Source organism: Dermacentor albipictus, chromosome 5 (assembly GCF_038994185.2).
Source record: "Dermacentor albipictus isolate Rhodes 1998 colony chromosome 5, USDA_Dalb.pri_finalv2, whole genome shotgun sequence".
In the NCBI taxonomy this organism is placed as follows: domain Eukaryota; kingdom Metazoa; phylum Arthropoda; class Arachnida; order Ixodida; family Ixodidae; genus Dermacentor; species Dermacentor albipictus.
In genome coordinates, this window is record NC_091825.1 from 94,566,214 (window position 1) to 94,586,039 (window position 19,826).

Genomic DNA, 19,826 nt, shown 5'->3' on the forward strand with positions numbered 1-19,826 from the left:
AGTTACGCTGGTGCCTTGCGCCGAAGTTTGACAGACGGCCGAAAGTACAATGTCCAGAATTCCTGGACTTGAGTCCTGGCGAAGACGAACTCCCCCTTGTCGAAACGTTGGCCCTTGCCCAAGATATATATTGTTGCTTATCATTTATGAAGGGATAGACACGACGAGCTTCCTGCATTCAGGAACAACAGGCCTTTTCTCGGCTTTATTTTTGAGCACATCGCCACACGCATGCACCGGCAACCACGCAGACACCGCGCAGCTCTCCGAGAGTCGCACCCGGAAGGATCGACATCGTCATCAGCTCCCACACTTCTGCTGCGCGTCGCTAGACGAGCCGCAGCTCCGGCCTCCTCCTTCCAGACTCCGCTTGAGTGCGACGACTGTCACCGAGGCTGGTGCGGCTACGTCGGGCGTCGAAAGGGCGGCGCGTTCCCGGACGCAGCCGTGTACGTCGGTGTCGTCGAGTGCTGCCGCTGTGGAGCCGAGCGGCCAATCATCATCTGCATGGCGAGGTCGACGTCCGGGCCGAAAGGGCCGCCCCACGGTGCGCTCATCTGGTGCCACCCGGCCATGCCCAGCTGCGAAGGCTGCGGCTGCCGGGCAGCGGCTTGTTGCTGTTGTTGTTGCGGCTGTTGCTGTTGCACAGCCGGTTGCTGCACCAGGGGCCGAGAGTGGTATCTGCGAGTTGTCCGAGGAGGTTGGGTAGTTGAAGTCGAGTATTCCTGTTTCGGGGAGTATTAGGGCGCGTTGTTCGGTAAAAAAAAAAAGAAGTGTCCCTAGCGATTTTAATTTTTAGAGAAGTATAAAGGTGGAGGGTATTATTATACCTATTCATACTTGCGAACTCTCCCGATTTTTCTTTTTTTCGTGAGTACTACGAATTTGGGCCCGTTTTACGGTTTTTTACTTGCGCCAAATGTTAGAGCAATTAGTTCAATCCGCGAAAATGCATCGCGCGGCAGACTTCGTAACTTCCGTTGAAAGTTTTCTGATGGTTAAATGATGAGAGAGGAATACTTGCTACGAGCAACTATATAAAGAAATAGTTATTGAAGTGGATGAAATTGACAACAGCCTAGTCTCTGTGAAAGTCACTGTTATCCATACAAAGAGTTCGTTGCTTATTATTTGCTGTTCCAAGTTTGCTGCTGCGAGGCGTGCTGCGTCTAAACTATTCTAGTAGAGAACTCTGCTGGGCTAGTTGGTTCACTCTCGCGCAGAATAATGAGCCCACACTTTAGACGGGACAAGTGACACGCGTACGAGGGACAGACGCTTTTCCCTTAGCACCTGTTTGTTGCCTGTGTCACTGTCTCGTCTTAACTTTGCGCTTATTATTCCACGCGAAATATTTGTTACTCAAGTGTGCTTGTATCGCTGGAAAAGCGCGTATCCAGGGAAGCTTCAAAAAATAATGCGTGCTAGATTTTAGCAGTGTTTTGCAAGCCAAAACACTACTGAATCGCAGCACGGATGTTACGACTAAGTGCCATGAATGCGTGTGTTTTTGGAAAGGAGTACACTGCCGGCGTTGCCAACTGAAAGTTCTTGAAATTTGGCCGATCTTTCAAAATATCTTTTTTTTAATTTAATGCTGCCTATTAAGCTGGTCCGCAGTTGTGAAATTCGACAAATGGGCGAAGGGGCCTCGTCTAGAATATTTTGGGCATTTCATGTTTCTACATATCTGCACTCTATTGCGGTCTTGTGAACTTTTAAAGCCGTTTCAATTGTTAGCTGTGCCAAATCTGTTGAGTGACTTGCATTGCATACACTTACAACCAGGACGCGGGCCGCCGGAAATACACAGCTAGTCAAGCTCTCGACCATGTCTGTACCGCTGTCTTGTTCTGCTGCTTGAAGTACACCGTAATTATGAAATACCATCTAGCTGCCATGCGTCTCTTCGTAGCAAACGCGTTGCATCATAGTCGAAGAAGCGATGTATTAAACTGGACAAAAGACGCCGACACGCACGATTCACAACCGTAACGTTTATCAAGAACAGGACACATCATGCTCAAGCTATGACAACTACTCTTTGAGCAATGACCAAACCGGCCCAAATTAGCATTCTGTTGTAGCTACAGCGATCACTCTGCCCAGTCCCGACTCGTTAGTTACAACACGGTTCTATAGAATATTGCGCGTACGCAATGGGAACAGGACTGACCGGTCAGCAGGAGGTCGTCCGCGCGCGTGGTTCGAGCCGTTGGTAGCGGGCTCCGGGAACAGCGTCGGCGTGCCCATCAAGATGGCGCCGCCACCGTGGCCCGCGGACGCACCGAGCAGCGCGCCGTAGGGCTGGGCGCCGAAGCCCTGAGCGCCGGCGCCCGCACAGCACACCTGCGCCGCCGCGTAGGGACAGGCGACGGCGGTGCCGGCCATCTCGTGGCCCGAGGTCGCGAAGGCGCACTGCTGGAAAGGGCCGCCGGCGTCCCGGCGCTGCGCGGGCTGGCCCGCTGCCGGCGGCCACAGCGCTGCGGCCGCGCTGGAGGCCCCAGCACGGGCTGGGCCCCGGTGCGGCGCTGGGCGAGGCACAACGTGCGCATGGTGTCGACCCAAGACTGCACGCTTCTCACATATATCGCTCAAAGGTGTGGCGAATGCTTTCGCTAGACGTTCGTATCGAGCCTCTGTGCCGCTGTGCAGTGAAGCCTGACGCGTGCGGCGACGAGCATTGCTATAGGAGCCCCGGGGGATATGCACCGGACTGAGCAGAAAGATGCGCGATAGCTGAATAGTTTTAAGGGGTGCCGGCGTGTTTAAGTCGCGGCGGTGTTGGTGTACCGTGGATGTGCGGTAACGAGCTTGAGAGCGCATGCTCGCTATTTAAAAGACCAAATGCGACGTCTATGACATGTATGTGTGTCTACGTTTTTGTGTGCTTAGTTCTACATTCCTTATACAGAATGCAATGCTAACGGAAGCACTTAAAGGTGTTCTGGCTCTCGAGATGTAGCCGACGGTGCTAAGATGCTAAGGACGCTCGTCGTTGTACAAGTGCGTTCTCACTATCACTCCTGCAATTGGCTGACGCCAGCTGTAGCTTATATTCCTGTGCCAAAGAGTTTTGAAACAGTGTAGAACGTGGGGGAGTATAGAGACAATCCCGAGCGTTAACGGCATTGATGTAGAAGCCAAGGGAACCCGTAAAATGAAGTTAGGTATAGCGCAATAGCGCATCTCGTGGTCGTCTTACTCGCGGTCTGCTGCTGCTGGCGGCTTGCCGTGGTCGCAATCCCGGTTCCGTTCAGTGTGCTCCTGGTGGCGTTGATGCTGCTCCTCTGTTGCTCGTGCTGCATTGCATAGGGAAGGTCGCCATGGAGGACGGGATTCGAGGGCTATCCCGTGTATGAAGTTATACATGGTAGGCGTTATGACTGACGACGGTGCCGCAAAATGTAACCAGTGCTACGGCATACGCCACCTCCAATGTTCCATCATCATCATCATAATCATCATCATAATCATCATCATCATCATTCTATGCCCGCTGCAGGAGACAAAGCTCAGCCTCGGCGATATCCAGTTAAATTGTCCCTGTCTTGTGCGGTCTGACTTCATCCTCTGTCTGCAAATTTCCCTGTTCCGTCGCACCATACAATTCTCTGCCGTCATCTCATCCAACTCATTTTTATTCTTCTGTAGACGTTTCATTGTATGTTTCCGCCGGTACATTTTCGTTACGCTGAATGTTTTTTACAGCCTGTCCAGACGCGAACACCCGCCTTTTCGGAATATCGGAGACATACAATGGGAGCAGCAGCGCTGGTAGCGCCGTCTAGTGACGCTTTGTGCAACCCAATGCGTTGGCAGATTCATTGAAAGAGCATACAAAGCCTGCTTACGGCTTCGTAACTGATCGGCGCGGCCGACGGCTGAACATAGGTCAGCAGTATGTGACACACATGAGGAAAAGAAGAAAGGTGAAAGAGAGCAGGGATGCTTATCTGGACGCGGTTAATTTTTGCTATGTTTTCTAATTCGCCATCTTTTTCAGCTCTGATTGGCTCAAAGGTCTGGTACGCGCGTTCTGATTGACTCAACGCCAACACGGCGGAATTTAGAGTCCAGAATACGACGACTCCGGAACGGGGTATCGTATTCGTCGCTTTCGTGAGTAGGACTTGAAACAGTTGCCTTGTCTGTCGTTTATAAGGCGATATCACTAAGAATCCACAGCCAAGTGGTGGCGTGACCTTTGCAGTGCTATTTGCCTCAACAAGCTGGTCCGGATAACACGGTCATCGTGTATGCTGCCCTGAACGGTACCGTGCGGATTTTCCCCTTGTTACACTTCGTGCTATCCGTGGCTACTGCACTTGGAATATTCCAGTCCCAGATGCATGCACTTGGCAGGGGACCACGAGAAACGGGCAGTAAGGCGATATATCGGATAACTGGATTTCATTGGAACTCATTTTGAACAGGTAACAGCGACCGTGGACAACTGGAGTTCAGAAACTCGCCTGCATCGCACTGAAGAACTGCATCGAGTCAGGTCCGGCTGTTGCGTCATGCCTGGTCGATGGCATCGGCGGTCCTGGCACAGCGAAGTGGTGTCTGGCCACCGCGGGGGTCACAGCCGTGGGCAGTAGCAGGGGCAAAGATGGCGTCAAGGTCGAAGGTCCAGCCGTAGCCAGAAGCGGCCAGCACAACACCGCTGCGTCGTGGCGCGCATAGTTCGCGAATGCACACCGCGACTTCGGCAACGAAGCAAGAAACGGAAATGTGCGCAGCGAACAGTGCAAAGTTGTTCGTTAGGAAACCTAGAAGCACCGCCCAGACACCACCAGAAGGCGTTTCAGTTAATAAATGAACGCAAATCGCTGCTTCCGAGATCAGGCGGCTCCACAAACGCACATTCCTACTGCGGATGTAGCGTGAACTCTTTAATTGTAGAAGGTGCCACAAAGTTAGGGAGCCCTCAGTCCGCGGCTCATCTGGTGGACTGTTCAGGCTCTTCTGACGGTAGTCCACCGGGAAGCGTATGGTTGTGCTGGGTTTTGATGAGAATGACCCTGTACGGTGTCAAGGAGGAAGCAATCAAGGCCATAGCGATAGGAGGAGCTAACCGTTTAAGCCAACCGTTATAATTCTGAAGCGAGACCGTCTCTTGCCGTTCTAGTGAATTTTCTGCTAGACTTAGGTGACTTAGGCTTTCTTTAGCAGAGAAGATGCTCTTCTGGCAGATGGCGGATTTTTCAGCAAATTTCTAATCTTTCTTGGACGAATCATTGCGAATTCGAAGAAATATTTGTCGCGAAGTAAATACTGAATGTTACAGGCTGTCTTAAAAAGAAAAATGATGGCACCACTGACGACTTTGTGTGCGTGTCTTTCTTAATGGAGACAGTACACAAACAAATGTTTCCGTTCGTAAGACTCTTGGGGCACACTTAAAACAAATGCGACAGCGCACAAATTTACCCGCCATAGACCTTCGTTTCTACGATTTTCGGCGTCGTTGTAAATGATGCATGCCTGTAATGCGCCCATGTTTGTCTTTACAAATGTCCTCTATATCGTCGAATTTTTTTCTTTAATTTGAGGATTTCTTTCTTTAAAGTGGTGCTTCGCAATAAACATTTAGGACGTGGTATCTGGCGGGAATATGAAGTGTTTGTTTTAATGCATGCCCTTTGCGAGAAAAAGAGAGAGCCCCTGCACAGGAGGGCAGAAATAACGACACTCACGTGTTGCGGCCACTCCCAAAGTCACGTGAGCAGCCGCTGCCTGTGTGGCGTCGAAGAACCACCCCAGCTGTCGGGCGCTTCCGTCGGCTGCGTGTGGCAAGCCAGGACCGTTCATTTGCGGATGAGCTACGGAGACGAAGGAAACCGCGTTTCAGCTGTAGGGTTTACACAACGACGACAACAGTGACAACGACAGCAACGACAAACAGCAACACGCTACAACAACAAGCAGCAGAGACAACACAAATGACAACAAATCGGCTGACTTCAGAAATTTAATGAAATATAGGAAATGGGAAAAGTAGACCTCCTTTGAGCAGGCTACCTCCAAATTCATCACACCTCAGCCAAGGGAACGGGCATGGGAGCGGGAATTAATGTTACCATTTTATGCCAACTAGAAATTGTCTCGTATTCACTTACAATTGCTTTTTCCTATTTCTTCTTTGTGTTTATGTCCGATGATACCCGAGAGCGAAGAAAGAACTTTCAGGTCGTGAAGGTCGTGAAGAAGTTGAGGTTGATTTGCTGAATTTATTCTTGAAGTTGATATTGAGTGTTCGCGTGAGACTTGGATCCTGTGTACGGCTGAAAAAATTGATTTTGATTTTGCCCATCGTAAGTAATCAGGATGTATTCATGAGAGTATTTCCCCCTTACACATAACAATTATCTTAACAGGTAGAATATATAATCAATCACACACCCATCACAAACATTGCCAATAGCGTTAACGTCGCATATCATATCCAAGAAATGTATGTGCGCCATGTTTGGTTTTACAAGCCTTATATATTACGCTTGAAACAGGAATACGAAATCGAAAATATTGTTCATTACAATCGGTCCTTTTATTTCAGAATTTGGCACACCGCTTCGTCGAGCGGTCGAGTCCAGCTACTCGACATGGTTCCCAATTAAATAACCAGTATTCGAAATTCTTGATTTTTTTTAGTATGCTTGTTTCAAATATTCTTTTCTACTTAATTATTGACGGGCTGATTATAAACAAATGCGATCTAAGTGACGATAACCACTGTGAATCGATAACCACTGGACCAGAAACATGAAGCCATTGAGTGATTGAACGTCGTCGTAGAGTTATCTTAGAGGCTTGCGTTGTAATAAAATAAAGCGTACAAAAATTATTCAAAGATCTTTTTGAACAGCCACGAGTCAGCAGGACAAAGGAGGTTCCGAGGTTATCGTACACATCTATTTGATGTTCACCAGATTCGATATCGTTTTTTTTTTTCGATTCGCACTGCTTTTGTTGTCACCGTTATTTGATTCGTCTTGAATATGTTTTCAGTGCCGCTATCTGCCCGCTAACGCCTTTGTTGCTTTGTTTATTCCACTGATCCTTTTACACCCTATTATTATTGATATTATCATTTTGATATGCGAAGCGCGTATTTTCTGTATATTTGTACTCGGTTGGAAAATTTTACTATCTGGACAGTGAAAAATAGTTCATGAAAAATGTTTTAACGACAACAACAAAAACGACGACAACGACGAGAGGGACGACAATAACAACGACAACATCAACCAGGCACGACATAATTAGTATAGTAAATGATTAATTCGTAATTCCGTTGTTGAACTATCTACTTGAGCTGAAACTTCACTCCAGCGAATCAAAAATGCTACTGTGGGATTTGCGTCAAGCTCCTTGCGCTAAAATAATTATTGAGGCATCAAGATCAGCGTAGCATGTATTATGCATTGGGCATTAGAGGTATAACTGAACAAATGCGTTTGCGAATTCCAGCCACCGCACCTAACCTTGAGTCCATAGCGAATGGTGGGTGGGGCGGTCGTGTACTTACGCACGGCGGCGCAGTCTCTGCCACAGGCAACCAGCGGGCTCGGCTGGCTGAATGGATGAGCTGCAGCGGACTGAGCGGCGGACGCAGTGCTTCCTCTGACGGGGGCCCCACGCAGTGATGGGGGCAGAGGGCCGGGAAACCGGTGCACCTGGTCGCGAAATCAATCAATCAATCAATCAATCAATCAATCAATCAATCAATCAATCAATCAATCAATCAATCAATCAATCAATCAATCAATCAATCAATTGGTGTTTAATGAATTCATCAAACAAGCCTCTTGCCCGTAGCGGTCGGTGTTTCTCCGCTGAGCCCGAGATCGAAGCTTCGACCACCGGCCATGCCGACCGTCTACAGAGTTAACTATGAGAGTGGAAGAAGGCGCCATGAATTCGTAGAGGCGCCATTTCTGGCAAATGAATACAGCGCAGACTTCACTAAAACACTCCGGGCAGTATTTTTTTTTTTTCTTACCGTACCGAGTGGTTTAGGTTTTAGGCCTTTTAGGTTTAGGTCTAGAACCACGTCACACTTTCGGCGTAAGTCGGAGATCGCACGAAGAATTTCGCTGGCTGTGAAATATGCAGACCAAACACTTAGGGTATCATAAGTGTGTAGAACGAAAGTAATCAACACGTTTTGCATAAATGCGAACGTCAACGCATTCGCAGGTTCGCGTTTTTGAAAGCTGGCTTCTCCGCAATATGAGTGTTTGTAAGAAGAAGCCCACTTCACAGCCTAACCAGATATATATACGGCGTTCCCCACTTGGCCGTTAAACAAGGGGACAAAAGTGCTTCATTCACTTTTTAATTCACCGGTATATCGCTTGACAGTTGCGAACCTGGCGTCTGTCATTAGAATAAAATTTTTTATATGTTTCTGCGGCCTATACTGGGTGAGGGACAGGTCGATTCTTTGCGTCTTGCACGCGAGCTTCGTTGTGTGGAACGCTCGAACGCGGCACGTTCGAGGCACGCGGCATTCACGTACGCTGTATGGCTGCGCAGCCGAGCGAGCCGATGCAGTGGCCGAGACAGTGGCCGTCGGCCTCGTCGGCGTCGCCTGACCGGCGCCCGAAGACCGGGCAGCACTGGCTGCCCGTCGCCTGTTCCTCTGCGGCGTAGGCAGCGAGTGGGGTAGCTGCTGGAAGTCCGGGCTGCTTCGATCCTGCGTCGCGGCCGTGGAAGCACTTGGCTCGTGGTCGCCGGAGCCGTCCATCTTGCTGGCTACCGCCTTGGCCCTGCGCTCCTGCTCCTTGCGTCGGCGGGCCTCGCGCGGGTTGTAGACGTAGCCTGCGGGATGACGGACGGCCGTCTCGGTAACGCTTGTTCGCGCTAGTCACACCACCGAGCTTCCTACATTCAGTCACCGGAGGTCCGTTTGCCTTCCTCTCCTTCTTGCAAAAGGACGCGTGTTTCCGAGTCTCTGCAAAACTTAAGCCTCCACGCGTGGGTGGCGCATGCACGTCAATACCGGGACAGCACGGCGACGGCGGCGGCGGCGCATGCGTGTCGAGCGTCGGTATAGTTTCTAATTGAAATACAAGTGGCGCCGCGGCGCTGTTGCTAGCGTGCAAGTGAGGCAACGCGGCTTCTTTAGAATAACATCTTTCAAGAGTCAGGATCCGCATTTTATAACTCCTCTTTTTTCTTCCACATTTGTTAGCGGTCGTCGTTGGCTTGTCCGAAGCCTCAGAGATCGCGCTTTCAGCTACCAATCTTGGATGCCAAGGCAATTCCTCATTATTATGATTATTTTGTCATGTGCTTTTTTGCGCGCCCGCGTGACGCGACGCGCAACCAATTTTGACGAGCGCGCGCGACAGACAAATGAAAGTGTGGTGCTTTAACCGGGCTCGTTGGCGGAGTTGCCATGTTTGCAGTATTTAAGAACCGTCGGTCCTGCCTTTCTTTGTGTCGTCGCGCGTTACAGCGATCTTGTTTTCATTTGTTTGAACGCCGGGTGCAAATACTGACGCACCAGCAGCTACATTTATTTATATGAAAAGTAAACAAAATATATTGCAACTTATATAGCCATCATAATCAAAAGCAGAAGCAGCGCAGCAAAAGCAGCGCAGCACTGCACGATAACGAAACTACTGAAACGCGAAAGCCCGGGCGGTGCAGAGTCGAGAGAAAACGAAACCTTTCGACCACCCGCGAGGTTGACAAGGGTAACTTCGATGAGTTCTTTTTTCTAAAAATGAAATAGAACTGGGCATGTAGCATTTTATTTCATATTATAATACAATACAAGGATGTTTTTTTCAACGTGTAGTTGAGTACTAATGACAGAATTTAACTGAGGAGTGCTTTCGTCATCGGGCAAATGCTTGAATGTCCCGGGGAAATCTCTAAATCGTATCCTGCATTCACCTCAATTTCTCGATTATTAAGGCTCTGTTCGCGATAATATTTACGCCTTAGAGATTCTCGAGCACTAATGTATCACTTTAGCTCGGCTCAATATTTGCCTTTAGTGCGCCTTTAAGAGTGGAACGCGACATCATTCAAAGATCCCTGACTGCTTCTCAAGCTTCTCGGCAACTGCAGCTGATGTAACCGTAATGTTTTCCTGGAAACGCCCGCGGCGAACGCTATGCATGAAGGCGAGCTTTCTGGCTTTTCTACGCCCCCCCCCCCCCCCTACAGCGGGCGCCGCTGCTGCCGCGGATGCACGGAGGCAAGCGCCATCTAGATGGCGTTGCAAGGAACCGAGCGGGGTGCGCCGCTCCTACTAGGTCATCAAACGGCGGCTGGAAAAGGGGTTTTAGTTTCTGCGTAACAGAATTACGTTTTCTCGTCCATTAAAATCACAAACCGAGGCTATCGCATCTGTAGGTTGTGCGTAAGTCGTACGTTGCCAATTTTCTAATGCATTTCACTTTGAGAAAGTCAATTATTTCAGTAACGCCTATGCGCCACGCGGAGGAGGACCTTCGTGGTTCGGTATGCGTGGTTAGGGATGATTTTTCCCTAACGGACAACGCCGCCGACGCCGACACCGGATATTCTGCAACACGGGGCCCTTAACGCTATCGTGCAAAAACATTTACTCGAGTATTTTTTTTTTTGTGTGTGTGTGTGACAGTAAGCATACCTGGATACTTTCTTCTGTGGACAGCGGCAGCTTCGGCCGCCTTGCGCAGGTAGGGCTCTTTGTCGGCAGCGCTCAGGGATCGCCACAGCTTACCCAGCCGGCTGCTCACGCGCTGGTTGTTTTCCTGCGCGGGGTGCGCCGATGAAGCAGGGCGTTATTATATTGTGGCTATACGCTATTGCTAAAAGCTGGACTCGAGGGTATTGTGATCGAAACGTGGTTACGGCGCTAGTTGAGCGTCCTTACGGTACGCTCCGCTCCGAGCTGCCCCGCTAAGCCACAGCGGAGCGGCGGGCGATTTTCACGTTTTAGTTATACGTTTAGCGTAGCGGAGCGAAACTTTTGTAGTTGCAGCGCCCCCTGGCCAAATTCAGGGTAATGAAAGGAAATAAAAACACCTTATGATCACTCTTATACAGTAAAACGTATATATGTATATATATAACTATTTCTCCAGACGTGCGCTTGTAATGCGCTACCGGTCCATTTTATCCAATGGAAAACAAAGCGCCGTCTTGGGGAATACGACGTGTTAGCCAGCGCGCTTGCTTTTTGCATTCAATCCAATCCGTTCTGACGCCAACGCTAGCCAAAGCGCTGCGCGGCACGCTCCGCTAAGCGGACCGTGTTCCTCGCTCCGCTATCCCGCTTACGGCTAAGCGGACGGCGCATGCGCATTCGCGCTTCCGCTCCGCTTAACTGCTTAGCGGAGCGTAAACACGCTCAACTAAAACTCTCTAAGAAAGGAGAACAAGACGTTAACACGAGATGCACGGGATGGGACGTTGCACGTCAGCTGCGACTTTGCTGCACTAATGACTGCGTGCATGAGAGGCACCATGGCGTCGAACATCGAGAATACAAAACATGTAATAACTGGAGCCGTCTATCATGCGCATGCACCACGCATCTTCATTAGGCATTAATAAATACATTAGTTAATTTTTGGTTGTGGCCATGAAAAGCCGAGGCCTTGGTTATGGCGCACTTAAACATGCTCTTGTTCATGCAATCAAAAACTCTTTACTCGAGATCTCTACATAAGATGTGCTAGTGTAGTTCTAGGCTTCTTACACGCAAAGAGCCTGGTTTATGAATCATACTGACAAATATAATAGCCAGAACGTACACTTGGTTTTGCACTTAACCCACGAGTGCAAATTAAGAGGACTACAATTTATCATGCGGCTTTAACAAGGCGATTACAATCACTAAAAGCTCGAGTAATTTTTTTATAAAGCCTGCGCTAGTGGGTGATTGAAGAAATAATTAGAGAAAGTTAACACAGTACAGGAATATTATGTTCACTTTAATTTTAATTTGTTTTTAGGTAATCGGAGGTTGTTTGCTGATTTACACGAGCTTAAATTAAGCGTTATTAAGCTGTGTTTTTTGTTGTGGGAAATGATTTGAGACAGGTGATTATGAACAGATATGCGCGGAACTGACATCATACAAACACTTTTTATTATTATGCGCAGTGCAGCTACTTTGACGTAATAGTTCTGCGGAAACCAGCAAGGTGGAGAGAAGTAATAGAGAATTGTAATGTGTCGTCAAGTCGCGTCCCTGACCTCATTACTGCTAAGTTCCCAAAGAGCACTGTTTTTTATTCGTCTATTATTCTGGCTAATATATTTCAGCAGTCACTGGACACCCACACGATCCCTGCTGATTGGAAGGTCGGGAAGGTGGTTCCCATCCATAAATCCGGTAAAAAAGACTCGCCTAACAATTAGCGACCCATATCACTAACAATCATACCACGTAAAATTCTCGAACGCATCTTGTACTCCCACTTAGTAACTTTCGTTGAATCAAATTCCTTTATTTTTCACCTTATAAACACGGTTTTACGAAGACTTTCTCGTGTGAAACTCAGTTACTCTGTTTCACCCATAAACTTAATCTCATTCTAGACCGCGGCTAATGCCCAGATTGCTTTTTCCCCGATTTCTCGAAAGCATTCGATTAAGTCCGCCATAAATCACTTCTCTTTAAACTTAGTCAACTTAACATAGATCGTAACATTCTTTCGTGGATAGAACAATTTCTTCTGAACCGCTCACAGTGCGTAACATGTAATGACCAAGAATCCTTTACCAGCCCTGTTCATTCTGGTGTGCCGCAAAGCTCAGTATTAGGTCCCCTTCTCTTTTCGATCGATATTAATGATCTTCCTGCTTGTGTTTCGTCTAATATTAACCTGTTTGCCGATGACTGCGTTATTTTTCGTGAAATTACAGACCTTAACGACACTAACATGCTACAAAATGATATTGACGCAGTGTCTGCACGGTGTAGGAAGTGGCACATGGAACTAAACGCTACTAAGCAAGCTATGTGTCTCTACCGTGTGGCATCTTCTCCTGCCCTCTATCATCTTAACAACGTGCCGCTCGAAACCGTAACATCATACCGATACTTAGGTGTTCACATAACGTCTTCACTTTCATGGTCTTTACACATTGAACAAATAATTAACAACTCCAACCGCACGCTTGACTACCTTCGTCCTAACTTTTCATCCGCCCCGATTTCACTGAAGACACCCTTGTGCATCCCTTCAGTAAGAGTAAAATTAGAATACGCTGCTTCAATATGGGATCCGGGTACTGAAGTTCTAATTAAATCTCTTGAACTCGTTCAGAACAACGCTGCATGGTTTAGTACAGGAAATCACAGCAGGGCATCCAGTGTAACATCCATGAAAAATACATTGCACCTGCCTCAGCTCGCCCATCGCTGTCAGTATTTTCGTCTTTGTTTATTTCATAAAATTTATTATCACAATCCCTACTTGCGATCCATCTTGATATCCGAGCCTTCATAAGTCTCTGCCCGCATTGATCACCGACATAAAGTTACAATCATTTGCTGTCGAACAAAATCTTGTTTTCAGTCTTTCATTCTCCGTACAGCATATGGCTGGAACCACCTTCCCGGACCAACCGCCGCCATTGAAGATAATTGCCTGTTTTGCACTACTTTAGCTAATACTGTTACTTCAGGAACCACCTAGATGTGTTATACGCTAACTATTTGCTGCATTTTCCTGTTTTTCAAATCTTTGTACCCACCCCCTTCTCTAATGCCTTTGGCCCTAAGGGTACAAAAATTAAATGAAATGAAAAAAGGGAAAATCGGACATCCATCCAATCGTAGCACTTGCTAAACTATTGGATGGACGTCTGATTTTGCCTTTATTAATTACTTCTCTTCACTTTGCCGGTTTCCGCAGAACTATTACGTGAAAACTCTTGCCTTTGCTTCGAGTTGTTGATAAGTTCGACTTCGCCCTGCCATCTGCTAGCCCCCTGGTTAGCTCAGATGGTAGAGCGGCTGCCCCGGAAAGGCGGTGGTCCTGGGTTCGAGTCCCGGATCAGGGCGAATTTTTCTTCAACTGCAAAACTTTTCTTTCGAGGAACCTTTGTCGCAATTGCTACGATTGGGTGGACGTCTGATTTTCCCTTTATTAATTGTGGCTACTTCGCAGCGAAATAAGCTGAAAATTAAAAGGAAGATCGACTCATTTTGAATGCGCCGAAAAGTGGAGCCAAATGATTTAAGCGTGATTACGCATACTGAAGTTGCGCGTAGCTCTTGCCTGCGGAACTACCAACGCAAAGGGAGAATTCAGTGCTGCCGAGGACCAATGCAGCAACGAAAATTAGAGCCACATTTTGAAAGGAAAGCTTTCCGAATTTCCGACAGAGCATTTCGAATACGCTAAGGAAGTTCACATCCCCCCCCGCAGACATGTACGCACGTGGTGCTCTTATAAACGGGTAACTGGCTGCACGTACATTGGGATTCTCGGCGGCCACCGATCGCCTTCTCTCCTGTGCAAACAGCATAAAGGCGTTCGGAGGCCGCGGAATGCGCGATCGCAGCTGGTAGCTGTGGTGGACCTCGCTGCTCATCGATGGACCCGGAACGCTGAGATCGACGACCTGCGTGGAATAACATAGGTGCCCGAAAGTGTGGATATATAGTTGTCTGTCTGTATGTGTCTCTGTGTCTGTCTGTCTGTATGTGTTGTTTAAAAAAATTAAATTATGGGGTTTTACGTGCCAAAACCACTTTTTGATTATGAGGCACGCCGTAGTGGAGGACTCCAGAAGTTTCGACCATCTGGGGTTCTTTAACGTGCACCTAAATCTAAGTACACGGGTGTTTTCGCATTTCGCCCCCATCGAAATGCGGCCGCCGTGGCCGGGATTCGATCCCGCGACCTCGCGCTCGGCAGCCCAACACCATAGCCACTGTGCAACCATGGCGGGTATGTGTTGTTTCGTTGTACACATTTCAAATATAAATAACTATTGATCATTGACTTTGAACAGGTAACGTTTACAAGTACATATGAGTGCCGTATTGGTCCACAGTAGTAAACGAATACGCGATAGCATCTTGAAGCCTTATGCTGTTGAGTCGCACAAGGGCTTCTAGCCGTGCGGTATGTGTGAATACGTGGGTTAATGCACATATTTAGCACAGCGGAGACGCGCTATATAATGGACAAAGGCGTACCGGAGTAACGGTCCCAGCTCTCCAGCTCGACAGCACCTTGTGACGCTTTTGTCGACAACACGCTAAATGTCCTTGTTTTGCACGACTGTTCTCTCCAGAAAAGGAAAGGCTAGTGTTTTTTACGACTGTGTCGATGTCTACGCGCATGTCACAGCACATGAGTGGCAGACAGTCGGTCATTGCAAGCCTCAGTTATATACGCGCTTATGTTGAACACGCAATAGAAAAGTGCGTGTGCCAACTTGGCTGCATACCTCTGTCTTCCGATATCACGGTAAACGTGTGCTAATAAGCCTCCACTTTGTCAAAATTTTCATATATAATCTGACAATATTTATCCAGGTACCAACCAAATTCAAAAGAGTTAGCCAGTCTCTGCGCTAATATACCTTTCAAGGGATCCCGAAACGCCGGTAGCTTAAGACGGCAGATCTGTTGGGTACATCTTGTGATGCTCCGCTGCCAGACAAAGCTTCACAAGATGTTGCTACCAGCGCCGTTACCGCCGTCCACGGCTCCGGTAACCCGGTAATCCGTAAACAATAAGTTCATAGACAAGGTAAAACTACTTATGCAGGTAGCTTTAGGCCAATGTAAGAGAGCCTAAATGGGCAGTTTCAGGACGAGGTAGAGCTACCTACATAGGTAATTCATGACAAACTGCCTCTATAGGTAGTCCTAGGAGAAGGTAAGACTACTTATATATGTAGTTATACCATTTAGGGTACCATTTATATAGGCGCAGTTTACGGATTACAGGGTTACCGAAGCCGTGGGCTGCAGTAACGACGCTGTTAGCGACCTTGCGTATAGCTTTGTCCAACTACGATGCCTATGAAACACTTTTATGTTGCGTGGGTGTTCTCGTCAAATAAAAGATTATAAAAAGACCGAATGCTAACAATTATGTTGTTGCAAACGCTTTGCACCACCCATTTAGCAGGATATATGATAGGTCACTGCAGCGTTAGCTTTATATATGCTCTACGGTTAAACTGTGCGTCACAAGACGTCGCTAGAAGCGTTGCTGCTGCCATACGCCATCCCCGGTAATACGGTATTCCGGAAACGGGTAATACGTTTACGGCCAAGCCCTCCACAGCCAGAGCGGAGGCCACAACTATGTCGCCCTCTCCCCCACCCCCGAAATATCTGTTAGTAGGCAGCCTGTGCAGACCCTCCCCCCCTCCGCTTTCTCGCCAACGGCCAAATGCCTCCGCCCCCTCCCCCCCCAAAAATAAAGGCTTCTGGCTACGACACTGAGGCTAAGCTCTTGAGTTGTTCCTTCAAATCTGCACGTACCACATCAAGCTCCGGCATCGTAGCTTCTTCCGCTGCGTCTCCCGCGCCGTCTGCAACAGCAGGCGCGTGTGGTTGGTCATCTGCAGCCGCGGAGTCAGAAGCGGACGACGATGCATGGCCGTCGCCGGCACCTTCAGCTACAGAGCCGATACTTTCCAGAAAACCACTCTGGTCGAAGGATGAGCTGCTGCTCACCGACGAGTCGTTGTCTTGGTCATCATCGTCATCCAGGAATGTGGCTGCAGCAACAGAGTCCATCTCATTCTTGGTTCTGTTGCTCAAACATTGCTCAAACATTGCTCAAACCAAAGAGCGCGAAAGAACAGAGCCACAGAGATGAATGGAGCACTGTGGTGCGCATCTCTGCGTCTTCATCTTCTTGCGCTCTTGGTTTGAGTGAAGTGTTGAATTGGTGTTACGTGTTTAAGCGGATGAAGCCAAGAGACAACGTAGCCAGGTAAAAGGCAGGGTAAAGTAAGTGTTACCGTATAAAGCCAACAGACAATGTAACCAAGGAAAGCATCGGGGAAATTAGCTGTAGTTCAATTTGAAATGTAGAAAATAATAAAGAAAGGGAAATGGACGTGGACTAAAAGATAACGTGTCGCTGGTGGGAGCCGTACTCGCACCTTCCGTATTACGCGTGACGGCTGTCAAACCATCCACTAACTTGGGTATTTAGGTTTGTTAAATTTAGCCCTAGGAGTGTTAGCCAGCGCCACTGGGAGCCAAGGTGAACGGATGTGGAGCATTTTTTTTTTTTTGCACGATGACGTGGCATTACACATGGTCTTAGGAGAGCGGGCATGTGGCTAATAAACCCTAGCATGCTCCCTGATGACATCAAGGCTGCCAGATTCGAGACCCTCGCAATAAATAAACGAGAGAAGAATGGGAACCAAGGGGCTCGATTTTGTTAATCATTACCATATAAAGCCAAAAGACAATGAAGCCAAGGAAAGCATCGGGCAAATTACTTGTAGCTGTAGTTAGCTGTATTTGTTTGCCGTCGCCTTCCTATCACATTTTATTCCATACAGTCATCCCCTTGTATCTTACGCGATTGTTTTTTTTTTTACATTTTGTACCGAAGCTAATTATAGTCGGCGAGCACCGCCATATATGAGGGTATTGTAACATAACTGCAATTCGAGGGGAGTATCTATGTTTGAGGAATTGCCGCGACATATTGCAAGTTAGTCATAACGATAATACGGAAGCAGAGGGACTAGACACACAGGACCAGTGCTACGTAACTTTGGTCAGACAATGTCAGTCGTGCGCGCACGCTTCTCTGTATTCGTCTTTTCGCGCTGGCCAATTTACGGTCACTACGACCGACCGTCCAGTGCGGGATTCTTCGACGTGCTTCGAAATAGCGGCACCGCCGGCGTTCTCGAATTCCGCGTTTTCTGCGGAAAGCGGACGCTGCGGTCGGGAAATATGGACGAAGGAGAATGATTAACAAGGTGCGCCACACGACACTTTTGCAGTCTAGTCATAGAAAAAAAAAAAGATGTTAAGGAAAGGTTGATTGGGAGAAAGGTCCTAACCGCGTGATAGGCAAGCCAGTAACTTCTAGCGGTCTATAGTACGCGAAGACTACGGGAGAGAATAGATCGGTTAGCGAGGGTAGATCGTCACGAGAGCACCAATGTAAGATCTACCGTGACCGAAGATGATTGGGAGCCTACTTCCCAAGAGTCAATGCGCAGGTAGGCGGCGGAGAGGAGGAGCGGCGTTAGAGGAGGTTGGCTTGCTGAGGCTAGCTGCCTGCTGACATGCTCCCTCCTGGTTTCCTTTCTTTCTTTCCTCCCTCCGCGAAGAAGACTAGGCGGGACAGCCGCATGACAACTTGAGCCTAGTCGTAAAAACTATATAGGAAAAGCTAATAGGGGCTTTACCGCGGGATTGGCAAGCGTTAAACTCCAGCCGACGAGCGCGCGGAAACTATCGGCGAGAGAGCTGGGCCGATCGGAGTTTTAGATTTTGCGTAAGCAAACAGGTTTGTTGGATACCTCCAAGAGTGCCTTGCGCACGCAAAGCGCCAAGCCCGGCTTGCGTTCTTTCGAACCCGCTTGAGGTTGTTTTGTAAGCCCGGCGGTTTGCGTGCCCCAACTCTGCGTACGCCAAGTCTAAAGCTCCCCAATGCCCTGAAACGCCCGACGACCAAGGAGGCGGGCCTATTTCCCAAGAGCCAACGCGCAGGTGGGCCCCGAAGCACGACTCTTTCGAGATTGGTCAGCGTGCATCGCCCGACCTCGGAGGACGCACGCCCGAAATACGAGGACGGGTGGAGTCGGAAGAGGATGGCCTGCCATTGCTGAAAGTCCTTCCACGCATGTCTACACGCCGACCAGCAAAAAAAAAAAAAAAGAAAAGAAAAATGCCAGGCTTAGCTTCGTTAAGCCAAGAATGCGTTGCATATTGCGCGAGTTGGGGCCTAGCTTTTCCTCCGGCTGTCGTGACGTCACGTCACGTGGTTGCGCTAAAGGTCAATGGTGGCTGCCCGGCCACGCCCAAGGGCTGAACTGAGTGATTGCAATATGCAACGCATAAAAATAGAAGCAACTTAATAACAAACACAGCAAACTTAAAAGAGAATAGACCCACATATGAGACGCGCAGCAACGAACAATGGCTCATACCCTCAATGGTGGCTGCGCGGCCGCGCCCAAGGGCTGAACTGAGTGATAGCAATATGCTACGCATAAAAGCGGCGGTGGTGCGCGGGCGGAAGGACTTTCGCCGAGGCTATAGGTGCCCGACGTCATCCGTCCTCCACGGCCGGGGAGCCACTCGGACATGACCGGTCGCGCGTGCGCCAGAGTCGAACGCCATGGACCACGGGCGTGGCGCGCATATACTGAAGCTTACGTGTGTTCAAACCGGACGGCTTCATGGCGGTCGAGGCCTCCGGCACGGTCGCTCGTCGGGGGGTCGGTCGGTTCCGGCCGGAGTCCTGGCGAGAGGACCCCGCTGTTGCTGGAAGCGGGAGCGACAGTGGACGACCTGGGCAGAAGGGCGCCTCGATTTCGGCACGCGGGAACGAGGGCCCGCGCGAGGGGTGCGCGAGTTCGAGAATGAAGTGGCACGTGCGCACTTCTTCCTCGTCTCTATCGTGCATCCCATACATGGGCTTTTACCGAAGAGGAAGAAGAACTGGTGGCGCGAGCTCTTGGCATTCTTTTGTTCTGTTCCGTAACAATTGATCTTACCCGACTACGGGGATTCATCCAAGAAGCAGCTGTGCGGATTACAATCGCGTTATTTTCTTCTAAATGACAGAATCACCAAAGTAAAGCTAAGAATGCTGGAGCGTGGGTGAGAAAGAAGATGCGGGAATGAGAAA

The 19,826-nt window shown here is 48.8% G+C and overlaps 1 protein-coding gene across 1 annotated transcript; it reads right to left on the minus strand.

Moving 5' to 3' along the window:
* Positions 1-173: 173 nt before the first annotated feature.
* Positions 174-19,610, minus strand: LOC139060329 (uncharacterized). Its single transcript, XM_070539432.1, has 11 exons — positions 19,352-19,610; positions 16,475-16,713; positions 14,446-14,592; positions 10,640-10,763; positions 8,528-8,829; positions 7,535-7,682; positions 5,703-5,828; positions 4,476-4,669; positions 3,206-3,302; positions 2,177-2,531; positions 174-681 (listed from the first exon to the last, which is right to left on the minus strand). Exons 1-11 carry the CDS (start codon positions 19,608-19,610, stop codon positions 405-407), a joined length of 2,268 nt encoding a protein of 755 aa, XP_070395533.1. The 3' UTR covers positions 174-404.
* Between the last annotated feature and the right edge of the window lie 216 nt (positions 19,611-19,826).